Consider the following 17,195-nt stretch of genomic DNA (forward strand, 5'->3'; position numbering starts at 1 on the left):
CCCTAGGGGAAGGGAGGGCCTTCAGGGAAGGACAGGAGTGAGAGTTCCAGTTCCATGGCAAACAGAAGCAGAGAAAGATGGGGGTGTCCAGCGGGTGGGGGGTGCTGGGGGGGCATGGGGCAATCACAGCTTCAGACAAGAAGCAGCCATGCCAGATATGCAAAGGTTGGACATAACATTCCTTTCACTGGGACAGATGGGGGGCAGCAGGGAGAAGGATTAACAGTAAGACAGGGTGGGGGGTGAACAAGGCAGGAGGTTGGGGGGCACACACCCCAGGCCCCGTCTGAGAGAGCAGGCCTGGGGTCGGCCCACTGCGGTGCGTTTGGCTCTGCCGCATCCTCACTGTGGGGCTCTGGGCAGATCACTGGACTCCCTGGGCTGGTGTCCTTCTCTGAATGAGGGGGATTGACAGCTGTGCAGGGCCTTCCCCCTCAGGGCCAGCTCCAGAGCAGGCGCTGCCATCAGGGCAGATGCCTGCTTCCTGCTGAGCCCAGACCTGGTGCTAGGAAGTGAGGCAGCGATCAGGAAGGAGAAGAAAGGTGTTCTCACTTGTGAGAAAGACTCAGACACATAGCTCCTTGCAGCGCCTTTTGCTGTTGACCCTGGCTGGGTGGGGCTGCCCCGTCCTCGGTTCCCCATGTTGGGACAGGGGGCTGGGTGTGCCCACAGGGTGCTGTGAGGGCACGGATATGAGCCCCACTGTGCCTGGCCCTCCCCCTCATGGGGAAGAAGCTCCCTGCCTGATACTTCCTAGGAGTCTGGAGACAGTGCCCAGACCTGTGAGATAAAGGCAGGGCGGCCTCAGCCCAGGAAAAGTAGGCAGAGCTGGCATTAGAGCAGCGATCCTTCCAGGAGTTTGTCAACCTGCCTGTACCAGGCCACCCCCAGCCCGGTGAATGGAGCCAGCTCTCGGTCCTGCTGCCCACTGGGTTGCAGGGTGTCTGAAGGTCCTGCCCCCAGAGGTTCTAGTCAGTGGCCTGAGGTCTCAGGTGTCTAAAAGCTCTGAGAGCCACCTGATCTGGATCGTGGGGCTCCTCTGTTTTAGCTTTAGAGCCATCATCCCAAACCAGCATCAGGGTCAAAAGTCAAATGCAGGCTCTTGGGCCCCAGCCCAGAATGACCATGTCAGAAGCTCTGAGGGTGGGAGGGGCCTGGCGCTCTCAGGAGGGGTCAGCTCTTGTTGTACCTGCCCCCTGCCAGGTGTGAGCTGAGCATGTCACCCTGACAGAAGCTGGCGCCCATGCCTGCTGCTTGCTGGCACTGTCAGTTAAGGACACCTGCTCACAGTCACATCGTTAGCAGGGAATGACCCTCTTCCTGTCCCCTGTGGTCATGAGTTTGTTGTCAGTGTGAAGGGACAGCAGCACGGGCCTCGCCTGAGAGTCGCACCTCAGGGCCCACCCTGAGTCTGAATCTGCATCCATCACGGTGTTCAGGTGTCAGGCACAGAGTGTGGGACGTGCAGGTCCAGGCAGTTCATGTTCAGGGAGTGGGCACTGGTGGTTCCCGCAGAAGAGCTCCATGTTGGGCCGCTGATTGGGCAGTCGTCCAGGCAGGACGGAGCTGGTCTGGCCTGGGCAGCAGTGGGGTGTGGAGGGGGAGCCACATGGGGAATGAGGACAGGCCTTGGTGGTCCATTTACTTGGAGGGGAGAGGAGGGAGAGAGATAGCAGAGGACCCCTGAGAGCAGCTGGATGAATAGGAATGTCACCAACTGGGTGAAGTCCCTGTAGGACATCCAGTGGTGGCTGCTGGCCCAGGAATGTGGCCTAACCCTCAGGACAGTAGTGGACACGGCCTAAGACGGAAGCATTGAGAGTGAGCAGTGGAAAGCTGGGAGGGAAGCTGACCGATGGGTGTCCATGGCCTTTTTCTCTACCATGAGCTGGAAGTGTACACCATGGGCTGAGAGGTGATGGTCCAGGGTATGGGGAGCTCACTGCACAACTAGACCTGACCTGGGCAGCGGCTCAGGGACGCCACCCAGGAGCCAGGCTTCTCCCTTCCTGCTCTGCAGCCTTGGCAGTGGCTGATGTACCTCCCCAGGAAGTGGGGCAAGAAGGTTTCCCTTGAGAAAAGGCCTGATAAAGTGTTCCGTGGGGCTGACAGGTTTCGGGTTTGCTTTAAAACACAGTTCACTCCTTGAAACGGACTTTTGCACGGGCTGGGTCTTTGGCTCCGCAGATTGAAGACTGGCAAGTCCAGATGGAAAGAGAAAAGCAGACCAGCCGGGATCTGGCGACTCTCTGTGAGGAGCTGGTGGAGGAGAGAGAACAGCTGCTCCGTGACATCGAGACCCTGAAGGCTGAGGAAGCCCAGGAGGTAGGCCCTCCCGTGCCATGCCTCCCCTGGCGCCCCTGCCTACAAGAGGGAGAGTCCAGGACCATAGGCTGTCCTGGGAATCCAGCAGTGATTCCCGGGTTACCAGTCTCTTCCCTCAGCTGCAGCTCACACCAGCAATTCCAGCCACAGCAGGGGCGCGGGGACAGATATTGCTTCCCAGGGACACTGGCAATCTTTTTGTTTTTTCAATCTATTTTTTATTTATTTCAGAGGGGAAGGGAGAAGGAGAGAGGGATAAATACATCAATGATGAGAGAGAATCATTGATCGGCTGCCTCCTGCATGCCACCTACTGGGATTGAACCAGCAACCTGAACATGTGCCCTGACCGGTAATCGAACCGTGACCTCCTGGTTCATAGGTTGATGCTCAAGCATTGACCCACACTGGCTGGAGATCACTGGCCATCTTGTTTATGATTGTCATGACTTGGGGGAAGAGAGGGGAGGTGCTCCTGGCTGTGCTCCAGGCTGTGGTGGGAGAGGCCAGAATGCTGCTAAATGTCCTGCAGCTCATGGGACAGCCCGTAGGAAAAATATCCCCCTTCAAATGTCCAGCTTCACACTCAGAGCCCTGGATAACCTCCAGGGTCGACCTGCCTCACCCCACAGGAAGTCCTAGGGTAGGCAGCTCAGTGCTGGGGCAGCGGCTCAGGGACGCCACCCAGAAACCAGGCTTCTGTCTTCCTGCTCTGCCAGTCTTGGCAGTGACTGTAGTACCTCACCAAGAAGTGGGCAGGAAGAATGTGGAGTGTGAAGAGACAGAGGGAAGACCTCCCGGGATCCTCTGTGGACATCTCATTGGCCACACCTGACACATGACTAACCCTAGCTGCAAGGGAGGCTGGGTATCAGGTACTTGAGTTCTTCAGCCTCTCTAGTATTGCAGAAAAGGGGCTTGGGGAGGTGCTGTGTAGACTTAAGAGGCATGCATCTACCCTCCCCCAATATGGCTTCCAGTCTAGGAGGTGGAACGACAGGTGACTTGAGATGTGTGCTATTGAGGGAATATACGTGGGTCCAGGGAGAGTCTTATTAGGTGGAGGACATTTAGAATCATGGTGCAGGGCTTCCCTGAGGAGCTGTCAATCACACTGAGCCCTGGAGGATGAGAAGGAGCCAGTGATGCTGGAGGCCGCGGGTGGAGGCAGGTGAGCATTCACAGCAGAGGGAAGATCATGTGCAATGTCTGCAGGGAGAGTGGCGTGAGGGGCGGCCACAGAGGTGGGCGGTCAGCTCTCGAGCCACTGTGAACCAGGGTAAAAAGCACCAAGGAAATCACTTTCATTGTTTAAAAGAAGATGTGGTTTTTGTTTCTAAGTCATTTGGCTTCTGTGAAAGTGTTTAGACTGGAACTGTCTGGGTGGGGATCTCCGTGCCTTCACCTTCTGTCCATATTAGGCCTTTGGGAAACGTTAAGACGTCCTTTGGGTCCATGATGAAATGGGCATTTCAGGCCTACACTTTAGGTCTCCAATTTGGACCGAAATCACGCCTGTGTCATTTCCATTGTGTTTTCCTGCAGTTCAAGGATCTTAAACAACTGGTGCGTTCACTGCGGGATAGTTCACAGACCAGCAGCAAGGCCCGCATGAAGGGCCAGAAGACTGAGAAAAAAGTGCTCCTCCAGACGGTGACGGACACCAAAAGGAAAGTGACCATGATGGAGTGGGAGCGGCGGCAGCTGTGCCGGGACCTGGAGCAGGTGAAGGCGCAGGCGGCGCAGGCACAGGAGCTGGAGCACAGGAAGGTGCGGGTGAAGGAGCACGTGGTGCGGACACAGAAGCTGGAGCAGGAGCTGCATCGCCTGCAGGAGGAGATCGAGAAGCTGGCCATGGAGGTCAGCGCCCTGATGACAGCCCCCGAGAGGGTCCACGCCCTCGAGCGGGAGAGCCCGGACCTGTTGCTGGAGAACCAGAGGCTGCAGACGTCTCTGGACACCCTGCAGCCCGAGGACCTGGAGCAGGACAAGCAGCTGGACACCAGGGTAATTCTGGCCTCAGAATGAGTTAGGACGGATTCCTCCCCGGTCAACTTTCTGGTGGCTTGAATTCGGTTGGATGGGTGTTGTGTAAATATCGGAGAAATGGGTTGGTAGTGCTGTTCAGGTTCTCTATGTCCTCACTGATTTTCCATGCACTTTTCAAAGTGATCAGAGAGGGTACACATGGAGCTTATCCAGAGAAAGGGCACAAATTGCCAAGAAAGGTCACATGTGCAGAGAGGGGCCCAGGACTAAGCTTAGGCCCATGGGGCAGTCCGTTTCTGCCGTGGGCCTTCCCAGAGCAGCTCCTTGAGTGCAGGGAGAACTGTCCTCAGCATGGCTGGGTGCTGCCTCTCCTGAGGGTCCTGCTATTTTGGTGTCGACACTTGACCTGCTCTTGGCCCCTCACTCCGTGTGGGGACGTGGGGATCCGGAGTCTGTGGTCCCCCTGGGCCTGCACCTGGTGAGGCATCATCCCCTTCTCCCTCCCAGCAGGTGGAAAATTCCACTCTGAGCTCCCAGAGCGCCTCGCTCACTGCGCTCACAGAGCAGAACACGCAGCTCCAGCACCAGCAGCTGGCGGCAGCCCACAAGGCCCTGCAGCAGGAACACGCGTGCCTGGGCACGCTCCACGAGCACCTGACTAGGGAGCACGAGGCCCTTCTGGACAAGTACCGCCGCCAGAAGACACTGCTGAGTCGGACCCTGAAGCTGGAGAGCAAGGCTCTCAGTGACAGGTGGGTGCCTGCGGCTGGGGGTGATGGACAGGCTCCCCGGGCTCCTGTCCCCCCTTCACTCTGGCCCCTCATGTTTCCTCTGGTCCCGCTGCTTCACAGTGAAGAGAAGTAAATCCACCTTCACCCTCAGCGATGTGGAGTTGGTGTGGCTGGAGACTGAGGGGCAGGAGGGTCCCCCAGGGGAGAAGGGTGTGCCCACTAATCCCGGCTCAGGGAAACCAGGTGTCAGCATTGGGGTCCCAGCTCCTGGGGGATTCCTACCCCCTCTTCCTTTCCTCTCCAAACCAAGGACCAGGAGGAGAAGTCACCACAGCTGCCAATTTTCAGGGGCGTGCCTTATCTAGCTCCCCAGGCCTTTTCCCTGTCCAAGTCTCAAAGTCTGCACTTCTGATTTTCTTTTTTTACTTTTAATTTTGGAAAGTTTTGAATATATGGACGTGTACAGACTAGTATAGTGAAAACCCCGTGTTCCCCTCACCTGCAGCAGCATTATCAGTACTCTGCCATTCTCATGTCACCTTTACCTCTGACTCTCCATATACCTTTTTAAGGTAAAATTGATGTACCTTAAATGCATAAATCTTAACTTTGCACTTTTTCAAAATCAGGGCTTTGTGTGCATGTTGTCAGCCAACTTCGTCTGAGCTCCTGCCAGGCAGATCCCTGATTGCAATGGCCCCAGCAGGTGCACCGGGACCCAGAGCCTGGGGGAAGTGAGATGTACAGAGGACTCCAATGTGGTGGGGAGAGAGAGGGAGAGATGCACTAAAGAGAGGCTCTCCCACACTTGGAGCAGCCCAGGAGGGAGCTGTCCACTTCCTGTGCTTGTGAGTTGTCCCTGCTGAGTTCTTCCCAGGCCTCTGCCTCAGCAAGATGCTAGGCAAAGGCTGGGGCTCCCTGGGAGCAGCTGAGGTGCAGGGATTTGGCATCACAGGGACCAGGAGGGCACTGAGCCTGCAGAGCCTGCAGAGGGCGCCTGCTGCTGCATGAACTTGGGGGAGATGACATACATTTACACACTCACCCAGTGCTTCCTGTGGACTCTCCCCAGAGCCTTCCACCCCTTTCTCCACCCAGATGCCCATCCTTCGGGGGTGCCGAGATGTCTGCTCCTATCAGACTCTCGTTTCTTCCAGCCAGAATGAGCATCTTCTGCCTCTTGGCATCTCCATCTCTGCCTCCTCCGCACCCATCCTGTGTTCACGAGATGCTTAGTGAGCACCCACTGGGCGCCTGGTGCTGTCTAACATGGTTTGAATGCACCCAGCTGACTACTGATGGGAGCCTCCTGTGGTGCCCACCCCTCACCAGGTGCTGCGGGCCCTCCCCTCAATGATAACCGTGTGGATATATTCTTATGGCTGTTAACATGGGAAGGTTTGTACAGGTGGCATTTGACTGGTCTGAGGGAGGAGTTCATTGCTCTGCCTATGACTCCTTGCTTGGTGGACCTACTGTGTGATTCAGTGGTTTTTGCTGGTTGGACAGATAGCTGGAGGCCCTTGGTGTGTCTGCAGCAGGGCTGCAGGTTAGAGGTGGAGGTGCCTGGAACACAGGCCGGGGGCTCTGTATTCATTTCACCTGACACTTAACTGAGACACTCGCTCCTTCCTTCCCCTGGTGCACATGCACTGGGTGTCAAGCCTCGTACCCGGGATTCAGTGGGGAGAAGCACTCGCAGTTTCTGCCCTGCAGGAGGGTGGTTACTGATGGTTGCGATATGCTTGATCCTGTGCTTTTCCAAGACACAACAGGGAAGCAGGAGGTGGGGACCCTAATGGTCCATAGCCCTGTTTGTCAAACCTGGATTAGAAAGATCGCCGCCCTGAAAGCCCAGCAGAGCCATCACCCCCACCTTCCATTACCCATGTCTGGGCAGCCTCCACTTGTGGCTAAAGGCCACAGGAAGGAATGTTTGTCTTCCAACAGCCGACCAAGCAGGTGTGTGTGTGTGTCTGAGTCCGCACAAGTCTTGGCTCCAGGCAGATGGTACAAGTACAGCTGATATGGGGTGGGCTTGGATGGAGGGCTGCAGGCAGGGGCTGAAACCCTGGAACTTGGGTGGACTCTGTCAGCCTGTCTCTGGGTGTGGACACCTCAGGAAGGGGGTCTGGAAAGGGTTTTGCCTGCCTGGGGAAGATTGAAAGGTGATGACTCAGTCTCCACCTAGGACCTGGGGAGGCCCCTGAGTCACCTGAACAGGGAAGGTTCCTGCAGGAGGAGGAACAGCCTGGGGCTGGTCAGGGGCTCCCTCTTGTGCTCTGCTGCCCTCCGGAGAGGCTGTGTGGGACCCTCTGCAGACTGAGACAGGAAGGAAATAAAAGCCCGAGCTGAGGGGGAGGCTGTGGGAGAGCAAGGGCAAGGGCTGGACTGGGGGTGCCTTGAGGAGCCATGAGGGTGTGCAGTTGCCCATGATGGCTGCTTGGGCCCCACCAGGCAAGACTCTGTCCCCCAAGCTGCCTGGATCAGAGCAAGAAGAGTCGTGTTCCTGAGCTGGGGCGGAGGGCTCACCCAGGGCCCATTGAGGGGGATCAGCTGTTATGGGCGGTGGAATTCTGCTGTGTTTGCAGTGGTTTCTTTGAGAAGGGCGTGGAGTTCATAAAACAGTGGTTTTGTTCCCAGTGGGATGAAGGAGGGAGGCTGCTTTGACAGGGACTGGAAGGGACCATGGAGACACGTCGGGTGGGAGGAGGGAGGACTTGCCTCCTGTGCTGGAGGAGACCCCCGGAGGTGGCCCAGTGACTGTCCCCTCTCTCTGTCCAGCCCTGTCCCACGCGGATCCCCCTCTCCCTCAGCTCTGCAGAGAGAAGCCGCTCACCCAGGCTTTGAGGTCTCCCTGGGTTTCCATTCTTAGCGGGTGTGTTTCCCTTCAACAGATACAAGGACCAGCTCCAACATAAGGCGGCGCTGGAGCAGCTGGGGACGCTCTTGACCACCGAGCGGGAGGCTCTGCAGCAGGAGCAGAGGACAAGCACCATGGCCTCCGAGGAGAACCAGAGGCTGCAGCGAGAGCTGGACAGGTAACCACCAGGCCCCCTGCAGCGCCTCTGCCGGGATGTCATTCAGACCCACTCACTCAGCACCCGCTGAGCTGAGCTCAAGTGAGACCCCTGGTGATGGTGCATTTTTACCAACCCTGCCCTGGAAGCAGCTGGTGGGAACAAGGTAAAGGGGCCTCCAGCTGGTGGCTGGAAGGAAGGACTCGGCAGCTGGGATGGGGCATTGTCTCGGTTTGGACAGTCTCCCCTCCCACAGTTATGATGCTGATGACTGTCGGGCAGGGGTACCTGCATCCTCTCACACCAGCGATCCCATGAGGGAGGGGGCGTGGTCCTCAGCATTCACGCATTCCCATTTGTGAATTCACATCCTGGCTGAAATGCACTGGTGACCCCCAAATCAGTGCCCGTGGCCTGTCATGGACGTGCCCAGAGTGGGAGATACTGGAGTTGCCTGATGTGCACATTTGCAGCTGAGGTTCAACAAGGCCTTTGACCCCAGACTTGTTTCAGCTCTCACCTACCAGCGTCCTCTTCATGGGCCACTGAGTGCCATGGTGTTCTATTTTGTGTGCTTTGGAGGCGATTTCGCTGTTTGAAATGGCCCCCAAATGGAGTGTTGAAGTGTTGTCTAGTGTTCCCCAGTGCAAGGCTGCGCTGGGCCTCACGGGGAATATTCGAGTGGCACACAAGGGTCATTCGGGCCCAGGTATGGTGCTGTTGGCTCTGAGTGTATTACACGAGGCGTCTTTATGTCTTGATGAGCTGACAAAATGTGACCAGAGACTCCCAGGAACCGGTGGGAATAGTTTCAGTACTCACTAATTCAGGGTTCACGTGGTTGGGCAGAACATTATACTGTGAATCACAAGAGTTGACTGAGCTATTGTTATCCTTTAAAAAATCCACAGCAACAGAGGAGGAAACAGGCTCAGGGAGATTAAACAACTTGTTCAAGGTCAATGCTCCTAGTTAGTGACACAGGCAGGATTCGAATCCAAGTCTTGCCTCAACCCAGAGGCGTGACCATATGAACCCTTCCTTCCTACAGCCCTGAGTAAACTCAGCTGCCTGCAGTGGCCGGGCAGGTCCAGCAGGTGGGGCAGGAGAGTCAGCAATAGACCAGGCCCTGGTGGAGAATACAGCCCAGCTATAGAGGCTGTCAGCTGGGAGGCAGGCGGGGCTGCCAGGTCTTCCTTCTGTATGTTTGTTGTTGGTTTTTTTTGTTTGTTTGTTTGTTTTTTTGTTGTTTTTTTTCCCTGAGAAGAAGATATCTGAATGTTGATGAGTACCTTAAAAGATATCTGAATGTTGATGGGTACCTTAAAAGTTTGGAATGCTGATACAGTAATTATTTTTTTGTTTTGTTTGTGTTTTTTATTAAATCTGCTTTTTTGGGGAGGACAGAGGAATGGGAGGACCTGGAGACATATTTGAGGCCAGGGACCCTTAAACCTAACCCGCGAGTATTCACAGGACCACAATGGCGAATCTTTTTATCTTGTTCTGTTTCTTTTTTATGTTATTTTACTAGGGGCCTCGGTGCATGAAATTCGTGCACTGGGTGTGTGTGGGGGGGGGAGTGTCCCTCAGCCCAGCCTTCCCCCTCTCACATACTGGGAGCCCTCAGGCGTTGACCCCCATCACCCTCCAATCGCAGGATTGGCCCCTTGCCCAGGCCTGACGCCTCTGACAGAGGCGTCAGGCCTGGGCAGGGGACCCTCATTTCCCCCCATCACTGGTTCTGCCCCCAGCCCAGGCCTGATGCCTCTGGCCCAGGCATCAGGCCTGGGCAGGGGACCCCCAGGCCCCTCCGATTGCTGGCTCTGCCCCTTGCCCAGGCCTGATGCCTCAGCCAGAGGCGTAGGCCACCATCACCCTCTGATCACCTGATCGGCCCCTTGCCCAGGCCTGACGCCTCCACCAGAGGTGTCAGGCTTGGACAGGGGACCCCCATCTCCCCCTGATCACTGGCTCTGGCCCCTGCCCAGGCCTGAGGCCTCTGGCCCAGGAATCATGCCTGGGCAGGGGACCCCCATCTCCCTCTGATCGCTTGCTCTAGCCCCCGCCCAAGCCTGACGCCTCTGACCCAGGCTTCAGGCCTGGGCAAGGGGACCACCATATCCCCCCAATCCCTGGCTCAGCCCCCCGCCCAGGCCTGATGCCTCAGCCAGAGGAGTTGACCCTCATCACCCTCCAATCACCAATCACCGGATTGGCCCCTTGAACAGGCCTGAGGCGTCCGGCTCCGGCAGCGGGGACCCGCAGCTGCAGCAGCCCCGCGATCGTGGGCTCCGCTTTAGGCCCAGGCAAGGGACCGCTAGCTCCCGGGACTGCCAGCTTCGACCGTGCCCAGCTCCCATCGCTGGCTCCACCCCTACTTCCTGCTATCACTGGCCAGGGCGGCAAAGGCGCCTGATTCTCTGATCATGGCTGGGGGGCAGGGCAAAGGCAGCCCCAGGGCCGCCTTTGCCCTGCCCCCCAGGTCTTAGCTCCCCGCTGGGTTTCTTATCACTGTCAGTGGCAGGGGGCTTCTTCCTGCTTTCCCTTTCGCCTCCCTGCATTGTGCCTACATATGCAAATTAGCCTCCATCTTGTTGGCAGTTAACTGCCAATCTTAGTTGGCAGTTAATTTGCATATAGCCCTGATTAGCCAATGAAAAGGGTATCGTCGAACGCCAATTACCATTTTTCTCTTTTATTAGTTTAGATTTTTTTTAGTTGTCTTTATTGGAGAGACATCAATGAATAAAATCATACACACTTTAAAATGAAATAAAATAGAATAAAATAAGTAAATGTTAAAAAAATATTAAAAAGCTGTGTGGGCCAAACTTCACACACCTGTGTTCACATTGAGTCCATGAGCCTCTGGTCATATGATCTTTTTTGGTATAATCTACCCCAAGGAATCCCAGGTAATGATGATGATGATGATGATGATGATGATGATGATTTACGTGGATATAGGTAACACTCCAGAATCTTCTATTTTATTTATCTCAGTAGTTGAAATTAGAAAGGGGCTTGGAATTGGGGAGAAGAGCTGGATATAGACATAGAGTCTTAGAGCAGTAATGTTCTGATTCAGTGTTTAAATGTTTGAATCAAAGAACCCTTTTTCCAAGTAGGCAGATGTGCCAAAGCCTCAGATAGAAAGGACTTTAACAGGGATGCTCTGTTGCCGTGGTGTCCGAGCCTGCCTGTCCTTCTACCCCAGCTGGCAGTGGGGTACCTGGGGTAGCCTCCTCGAACCCCAATGAACAGAGTTTGAAAACCGCTGATTTTGTTCAACCCTTCATTAACACATGAAAAAAACTGAGGCCCAGAAAGGTTGCAGTTTTGATTAAGGTTGCACAACTGGGACAGTGCCTGGGAGTGCGCCTCAGCCCTTGGCCTTGTGTCTCTCTACCCCTAGGGCCAATTCCCTGCACCAGCAGCTGAAAGGGGAGCAGGAGGAGCTGCAGACCCACACTAAGAAGCTGCAGACCTCCCTGAACGACACCCAGCTGCAGGTGAACCGCTGGCAGGCCCAGTGCAACTGCCTGAGGAAGGAGCAGGAAGAGCTGCTCACAGACAACAAGGAGCTGCAAACCTCCCTTCATGAAAGGCAGCTGGAGGTAAACCACTGGCAGGCCCGGTACGATGGGCTGAAGGGGGAGCAAGAGGAGATGCACACACTCACCAAGGAGCTGCAGACCCACGCCAGTGAGCTGCAAACCTCCCTTCATGAAAGGGAGCTGGAGGTGAACCACTGGCAGGCCCAGTACGAGAGGCTCAAGGGGGAGCAAGAGGAGATGCACACACTCACCAAGGAGCTGCAGACCCACGCCAGTGAGCTGCAAACCTCCCTTCATGAAAGGGAGCTGGAATTGAACCACTGGCAGGCCCAGTGTGAGGGGCTGAAGGCGGAGCTAGAGGAGCTGTACGCTCTCAACAAGGAGCTGCAGGCCGATGCCAATGAGCTGCTCACAGAATACAAGGAGCTGCTCACAGACAACAAGGAGCTGCAACTGTCCCTGAATGACACGCAGCGGGAAGTGAACAGCTGGCAGGCCTGGTACGAGGAGCTGAAGGGGCAGCAGGAGGAGCTGCAGACTCACAGCAAGAAGCTGCAAACCTCCCTGGACAACACGCAGCTGGAGGTGAACCACTGGCAGGCCCAGTACGAGGGGCTGAAGGCAGAGCAAGAGGAGCTGTACGCCCTCAACAAGGAGCTGTACACCCTCACCAAGGTGCTGTATGCCCTCACCAAGGAGCTGCTCACAGACAACAAGGAGCTGCAACTGTCCCTGAATGACACGCAGCAGGAAGTGAACAGCTGGCAGGGCCGGTATGAGGAGCTGAAGGGGGAGCAAGACGAGCTGCTCACAGACAACAAGAAGCTGCGAACCTCCCTGAACGACACGCAGCTGCAGGTGAACTGCTGGCAGAACCAGTGCAACTGGCTGAGGGAGGAGCTCCAGAGCACGGACATCTCGCTGACCGAGCTGGACAACCGCTGCCAGGTGAGGCCTGGGGCTGGAGGGCCTCAGGGCCCTGGGTGGGCCTGTTCCCTGGGCTGACGCCTTGGGCTCAGCCAGGTGGGAATGGGTCCTCATTGGCATCTCTGCTCAAAGGGTGTGTGTGAATGTCACGCAGAGGCAGAGAGGAAGCCAGAGGCAGTTGACTGGGATGAACACCATGACTGGAAGGGGTGTGCTACAGAACACCTTTCACCTGATATTTGCTTTTTGTCGGGGAGGTGCATGGAAGCATCCAAGTACCGTTTCATCTCCATCCTCTCGACTGAGCACTCTGCTCTCTGTGTCATCTCATTTAATTCTCACAATGATCTTGTGAGCCGGGGTTCCCATCCTTGTCCCTCTGAAGTAGCGGGTTGGAACCCCGTTTGTCTGAAGCCAAAGCTTGGGACTTTCCTGCTACACCAACCACGATGATATTCTAGAGCAGGAGCTGGCCAGCCTCAGCCCAAAATTCAGGTCCAGCTTCATGCGTGTTTGTGTTCAGACAACTTTCTAGTAGCCATATTCAAAAAGTAAGAGGAATCAGGTGGGATTAATGTAGGGGTCTGTTTTATTTAACCCTTATATCTAAAATATCACATGTAACCCCAAAAGCTTATTAATGAGATTTTTTAAAATAATATGATTTTTTATTGATTTTTTGAGAGAAACATCCATCAGCTGCCTCCTGCATGCCCTCTACTGGGGAGTGGAGCCAGTAACCCAGGCATGTGCCTTGATCAGTGTGGGGCGCAGCTACAGTGTTTGGACAGGTTCAAGCCTTGGACTGATGAAAGGGCACAGTCCTCTCATTGCGACGTGCAAGGCCCAGCTTGGAGGGCAGAGCCTTCCCAGCACAATTATAGCCAACAGCTACAGTGGTAAGCTTGAACCTGTGGTCCGAACACGTGGCCCCACATGCCTGAGTGATAGAGTTCATGTGCATGTAGTTGAGTAGGACTGAAACCCACGAGAATGTTGTCAACATCTTGATCACGCCCTTCCTTTGCCTCGTGGCATCTGCTATAAAATAAAGACACGGCTTGTGGACGCTGGCGCTGTCTCTATGTCAGAGGAGCAGCATCCCACTGAGACCCAGCTTTCATTCTCTTGCTGTCTTTTCTTAATCCTTCACTGACCCCTCTCAGGGTCACTGAACCAGGCTGAGCTGGCCTGGCACATAAGGCAGCCTGGGGCTGAGTATGCCATGGCCGTGCCGGCTCACCACAACTCAGAAATTACACTGGTGATTTCTTAGTGAATGGGACACTCAACCTACTGAGAAACACACACACCGGGCAGCTTATTAATGAGATACTTTACATTATTTTTAATTGTTATTAAGTCCTCAGAACCTATTATATATTTTGCACTTATGGCTCAGCTCAGACTGGCTGCGTTTTCAGTGCTCAGCAGCCACACGTGGCCAGTGGCTGCCTGATTGGATGGTGCAGCGGCAGAAGGCTTGGCCATCCCCATGGCATTGGCCGTATTGGTCATGCCAGCTGACGTAGATCATACCAAAATGACCACCTTTGTGCACGTGGCCTTTTTCTCCTTTTGGATGTCGATTCCCAGCAGTGGAATCACGGGAGCGTGTGGTGTTTGAGACATTGTCCATCTGTGTTTTAGCTGGTCTCCCGCCTCAAGGGCAACTTGGAGGGAGAAAACCGTCACCTGCAGAGCCAAATCCAAAGGCTGAAAGAGCAGAACCAGAGGCTTCTCCAGGAGGACGTGGAGGACAAGGACCAGCACCAGGAGGAGCAGCAGCTGTACGTGTGAGGGGTGTGGGCTGACGGACGCCCGTCAACAGAGGGGTCGTGGCTTCCAGCTCCACGACTAGACCGCACCATTCTGGGCAGCAGAGAACCCCTGGGTGCATTGGTGTCCCAGGCAAGGGGACGGACCATTCTACCAGCACATCCTTCTCTCGTTTTCCCGGGAATGGTTCTAGATTTCTGCACATAGGGGCGGTTGGCTTTGTTGGCTTTTCAGAGACACTGCCCCCTGCCAGACGCTTCTTAATCTTCTTTTGGGATCAAGTTCACTTTGAAAAATACAACAGTGATGAAGAGAGGTCCCTAGGGAAGGACTTCAGATCGCAGGCTGAGTCCTTTCTGCGTCGGTTTTTCCCTTAATGGGCTGCAGAGTGGGTTGTTGGTGCGCAGTGGCTGTCCTCCCTCTGCGGACATTGTGTTTGACAACAGGCCTGGCCCTGCAAAGTGCACAGAACCAGTTACCTGGTCTCCATGAACCAGTAGGAGTGATGGGATGTGAGCAGAGCTATGTGCACACAGACGTTGAGGAGCACCATGGAGGTAGAAGGAAGCATAGTGGTAGGAGTTGGGGTTCTGCTGCTGACGTGGATGGGAAGAAGGCTGGCCAGTGTGTTTGTGGGGGGATAGGGGCAAGAAGATGGGGCAAGAAGGAAGGCTGGGGGAGGCAGTGCTCAGCTGTGGAAGGCTTCCATGCCTGGCTAATGAGTCGGATTCACTGGGAAGTGGGTGATTAAGGGATGCTGGTGTACAGGGCCTAGGAAGCTGCCAGAAATGAGGGCAGGAGGAAGAGCCTTGGTGCTGGAAACCTTGTGGTTTGGAAGTCAAGTCATCTGAGATGCATCTTGTGGGTCCAGGGTGGTCTTCACCCCTCGGTGCTGTGCTGCTGGGACTGTCCTTCCTTGTGATCGGGAATGGCTGGCCAGTGTGGGACAGAGGGACATGGCCACAGTGACCACTGGGGCACTGTCCCAGCTCCCCAGGGTGACGATTCTGCTCACTGTTCTCCCAGATTCGTCTGCTCATCTACAGGGGGCTCAACACCTACCAAGGATGGTTGACATGGAAAACCTCACTGTACTTTTGGGGTAGAAGTGAGAGTTTGTACCCTGAAGTGGGCTCTCTATAACGCAGCTGCTAAAAATTACCAGCAGAGCTTGGGCAGGTGCAAACTAGAAGAGTAGGGACCTGGTACCCTGGGGGATGATCTGGTGATGGGTTTGCATTAGAAAGTGTCTGTAGGAGGTCAGAGAGTGGGCAGGCTTCCTGAGCCTGCTCCAAGCGGAGTCTTCCCCAGCCCTGGGATAGCTAGGCCATGAGTTTGTGGGGCTAGGGGACGGCTGTGGGAACAGAATAACACAGACTAGAAGAACAGAGTCCGAAATGAGGGCGCTGGGAGCAGAGCAGGTTCGTGGCCAGGGACCCAGTGGTTTGCAAGTGATCACTTCTCGCGGGTGCTCACTTTGCGGTGAACTCGCGGGAAAGCCCTTGGATTAGGGGGCCTGGGCACCTTCTTGACTGAAGGAGCCTGAGCAGCTGCCTGGATGCCGAGGACTCATTTTCAAGCAGGGAAAGCTGGGGTCTGAGATGTCAAGGCCACATGGGTGAGGAGAGGCAGGAACTGGACAGGCGCCGGCGGCCCAGTGGGGGGCGCTGTATAGCGAGCACTGCGTGCATGGCTCCTGGACCAGTGATGGCGTACCTTTAGAGCTCGGCGTGTCAGCATTTTGAAAAACCCTAACTTTACTCTGGTGCTGTGTCACATGTAGAAATTTTTTTTTAATTAAATCTTTATTGTTCAGATTATTACATTTGTTCCTCTTTTTTCCCCCCCATAACTCCCCTCCTCCCAGTTCCCGCCCCACCCTCCGCCCTCACTCCCCACCCACTGTCCTCATCCATAGGTGCACGATTTTTGTCCAGTCTCTTCCCCCATCTCCCACACCACTTTCCCCCCCAAGAATAGTCAGTCCATTCCCTTTCTATGTCCCTGATTCTATTATAATCACCAGTTCATTCTGTTCATCAGATTATTTATTCACTTGATTCTTAGATTCACTTGTTGATAGATGCATATTTGTTGTTCATAATTTGTATCTTTTCCTTTTTCTTCCCCTTCCTCTTCTTAAAGGATACCTTTCAGCATTTCATATAATCCTGGTTTGGTGGTGATGAACTCCTTTAGCTTTTCCTTATCTGTGAAGCTCTTTATCTGACCTTCAATTCTGAATGATAACTTTTCTGGATAAAGTAATCTTGGTTGTAGGTTCTTGGTATTCATCACTTTGAATATTTCTTGCCACTCCCTTCTGGCCTGCAAAGTTTCTGTTGAGAAATCAGCTGACAGTCCTATGGGTATTCCCTTGTAGGTAACTGAGTTTCTTTCTCTTGCTGTTTTTAAGATTCTCTCTTTATCTTTTGCTCTTGGCATTTTAATTATGATGTGTCTTGGTGTGGTCCTCTTTGGATTCCTTTTGTTTGGGGTTCTCCGCGCTTCTTGGACCTGTAAGTCTATTTCTTTCACCAGGTAGGGGAAGTTTTCTGTCATTATTTCTTCAAATAGGTTTTCAATATCTTGCTCTCTCTCATCTTCTGGAACCCCTATAATTCTGATGTTGGTACGCTTGAAGCTGTCCCAGAGGCTCCTTACACTATCCTCGCATTTTTGGATTCTTTTTTCATTTTGCTTTTCCGGTTGGGTGTTTTTTGCTTCCTCTCATTTCAAATCATTGACTTGATTCTTGCGCTCCTCTGGTCTGCTGTCGGGAGTCTGTATAATATTCGTTATTTCAGTCCGTATATGCTTAATTTCTAGTTGGTTCCCCAATATAACATCGAGGGTCTCATTAG

The 17,195-nt window shown here is 54.4% G+C and overlaps 1 protein-coding gene across 1 annotated transcript in view; it reads left to right on the top strand.

Annotated features, from left to right (window-relative positions):
- Window positions 1–17,195, top strand: part of LOC132213911 (protein Daple-like) — a 142,232-nt gene that overhangs the window by 13,933 nt on the left and 111,104 nt on the right. Inside the window, 8 exon segments of the mRNA XM_059660791.1 lie at window positions 2,188–2,325; window positions 3,802–4,095; window positions 4,141–4,332; window positions 4,825–5,066; window positions 7,943–8,086; window positions 11,484–11,595; window positions 12,499–12,573; window positions 14,203–14,348. Of these exon segments, the coding sequence (XP_059516774.1) occupies window positions 2,188–2,325; window positions 3,802–4,095; window positions 4,141–4,332; window positions 4,825–5,066; window positions 7,943–8,086; window positions 11,484–11,595; window positions 12,499–12,573; window positions 14,203–14,348 (1,343 nt within the window).

This window comes from Myotis daubentonii, chromosome 12 (genome assembly GCF_963259705.1).
Source record: "Myotis daubentonii chromosome 12, mMyoDau2.1, whole genome shotgun sequence".
NCBI lineage: Eukaryota > Metazoa > Chordata > Mammalia > Chiroptera > Vespertilionidae > Myotis > Myotis daubentonii.